We start from the raw sequence: 2,965 nt of genomic DNA on the forward strand, positions 1-2,965 counted from the left end.
AAAACCTTACTGGATGCCAAATTAGCCTAAAAAGCTAGCACGTAGCTAAAATGTTGGCATTTTGCTAAAATAACAGCTTAACTCTAAAACAGCCAAAAATCTTCAGTAAAATTAGTCAAAAACATCAGCCTGTTCCAAAAATATTAGCTCAACTAAAAAGTAGCCTAACAACCTTAGTAGATAAAAAGTTAGTCAAAAACATCAGCATGTTGCGAAAATATTCGCTCAACTGAAAAGTAGCCTAACAACCTTAATATAAAAAAATAGCCAAAAAACTCCAGCATGTTGATAAAATATTAAATACAATTATCATTAAAAGCCTCACTAGATCCTAGATTATCAAAATGAGCTAGCATAATGCTAATATAACAGCTCATTGCTAAATTATATATTTTTAAAAAATACTGTAAGTAATGGTCACAAAGTGCACAAACTTTTTTAAGAATTTGAAAAATTTCTCATTCACTTCCTATGGGGCATATTTTGTTCAATATTTAAAAAAAAGCTTACAAATACAAAAAGTACAAGCAGTAATGTCCTTAACGTTTTGATACCAAGATTGCTGAAATCGCTGAAAGTGTGTTGAGTGTTTACACGCCGAAAAACATACATAAAGGAGCAGGAGAATCACTATAGTGTGAATGATTTGAAGCTTCTACACAATTAATACGTTTACAGGGTGTTAGTAAGACATTCATTTGGTATCTCATCTAAAGTCTTACCAAATGTATTTTTTTGGACAATGCAATTTCCAAATTCAAAACAAAAAATTGAAATTGATTTAGTTCTGTTGAAGCTGGGAGGATGCTACACTGTTGAATCTGGTGTGTTACCATAAAGTTTGGTGTTTTTGAAACCAGGTGTCTAAACCATGCACGTATATCATATTTTAGCCCCAAAAAAACAACAAAAAAGCAGCTTTACCCATCGATGTATTTCTATCATGCCATCATGTTCCAATCTCCATTTGACCTTTCAAAGTTGCAAACAAAACAAATTTTTTTAGAACCTCCGATACAATACATGGAAAGTTATGAATTATTTTTATACATCTCTAGATCCTGTCATTACCACTTCCTGTAGGAACATGCATGTGGGTGCTTCTGAGAGATCTGCAGGTGCAGGCATCACTACGGTGCACAAGCACAGGATATTTAACCACACGTCGACATAGAGGAACAAGTCAGAAAAACAAGGACCAACGATGATGATTGTTATCCCCTTAACTGTTCTCCTAGTTTGGGTGCCAAACAGTGAGTCAATTATACACATTTTTCATGCTATATGAGGTGATATTGTGCAGTAAAGTTCATCTGATTTGTTTTCTTTTGCAGATTATGCGAGCTCTGCTCGTGTTGAGTTTGTGGCTGTGGAATTGGGGGACAATGTCGTGTTGAACTGCACCTACAACTGTTCCTCTGGATTTATTCGTGACTACTGGGGAAAAGAATCAAATAATTCAAGTACATGTGGAACAGTTCCAAGTACTACCATGTGCACTACTTCCCTCTGCCTACCGAATGTGTCGGCAAATGACCTAAACAAGAACTACACGTGCTACACCGAAGACACGGCTGACCCAAACCTTTCGAAAAAACAAGAGTGTATTTTTTCCCTTCACCTTCAAGGTAAAGAACTTGAAAATATGCTAATATGCTAAACTTTTTTTGAAAAATTAAACAAATATTTGTCTCTTATAGTTCAAAAAAGTGTTCCAACCAGGACGGTAGCCATGGAAATTGATGACAAAAGTGGTCAGTCTTAATTGGGTTTATTCTATCTGATATACCATTCAATATTTTTCTCAGAAATACTATACAATCATTTGTCTAAAAAGTAAAGTCCGTAAGTAAAAGCCACTCTTTGTGTTTGTTTCAGTGCTAAGAGAAGTGGAGGCTCAATTTAAGGTTGCTGGAATCATCATTGTTGCCGTGGGTTTTTCAGCTGTGGCTGTCTTCAAGGCTGTCTGCTTTTGCTTGGAGAACTTGATTGGTAAAGCAAATTTTAAAAAATTACTAATTTTTAGCAGGAAAAGCAAGAACAAGCTTAAAAAAACACGCTTTTGTCTTTTATGACTTCTATTTTATAACAGTTACAGGGGAGACACGTTCACTTAGATCAAGGTAAGTAGGTTATTATTCTTTTTGTTTCAATTTATTTTCACTTTAACTCATCCTTAGGTAATCTCTACATCTTTTACAGTTTCAACTCAACAGAACCACCAAATACTGGCAGCATGTCAGGGCAAAGTATGTATTCAAAGTTGTCAAATGATTAGCCTCCGAATATAGAGCTGCAATTTAAAACTTCTTTTTTTTCAGATGCACAAACAACACAAGGTGAAAGGGTGACTTTGTGGATTCCTCCACCTGGTAAGATGATTTTTTTTCTTCAAAACAAAGTGGGGTAAACAAATAAAAGACTGATGATTGCTGTTAACATGATTTTTTTTGCACCCAGACGATGAGTGTGATACGGAGGTTCCATATGCTGACATAACAATAACGGTCCGAGGCATCAGCACACCAGAGCTCTCACAAGTCAACTGCCTGACAATCGGAGAGGTAAACGCCACATATTCAGCACTTCAACAATGCTGAGTGTATTTTTAGTATTTTACTTCTTTCGTCTTTTTTTCTGTAATCTGTAGTGGTCACTGTAAAAATGCACCTTAAAAAAGAGGCTTTCTTTGGCAGCTCTAATGTGTAGATCCTAATCTACATCCTGATCCCTGAAAGGAATTTGCCTACATACTTGATAGAGCTGTATAAATAAAGTTACTTTATTTTTTGTGTTCTGGCATGAAAAATTGGGAAGGATCCATGCCCCAAGTGAAATAATAAAGCACTCAGTCAGTGTTTCATGCATGAAATACAATCCTTTATTTCTTAACATCCTTTAAATGACATTTTGGTTTTATAATTCTGATCAAATCTTGCATTTTGGAATTCAAAATGGGGTCTGG

The 2,965-nt window shown here is 35.3% G+C and overlaps 1 protein-coding gene across 1 annotated transcript in view; it reads left to right on the forward strand.

The window, feature by feature from the left end:
• Positions 1-717: 717 nt before the first annotated feature.
• LOC112149513 overlaps positions 718-2,965 on the forward strand; it is a 2,771-nt gene continuing 523 nt past the window's right edge. The window contains exons 1-8 of the mRNA XM_036214965.1: positions 718-1,253; positions 1,335-1,628; positions 1,701-1,754; positions 1,879-1,992; positions 2,093-2,123; positions 2,203-2,249; positions 2,322-2,372; positions 2,461-2,564. Coding sequence (XP_036070858.1) covers positions 1,205-1,253; positions 1,335-1,628; positions 1,701-1,754; positions 1,879-1,992; positions 2,093-2,123; positions 2,203-2,249; positions 2,322-2,372; positions 2,461-2,564 — 744 coding nt within the window. The 5' untranslated portion in view covers positions 718-1,204. The remainder of the gene's footprint in view (positions 1,254-1,334; positions 1,629-1,700; positions 1,755-1,878; positions 1,993-2,092; positions 2,124-2,202; positions 2,250-2,321; positions 2,373-2,460; positions 2,565-2,965) is intronic.

Source organism: Oryzias melastigma, linkage group LG13, assembly GCF_002922805.2.
Source record: "Oryzias melastigma strain HK-1 linkage group LG13, ASM292280v2, whole genome shotgun sequence".
Classification (NCBI taxonomy): domain Eukaryota; kingdom Metazoa; phylum Chordata; class Actinopteri; order Beloniformes; family Adrianichthyidae; genus Oryzias; species Oryzias melastigma.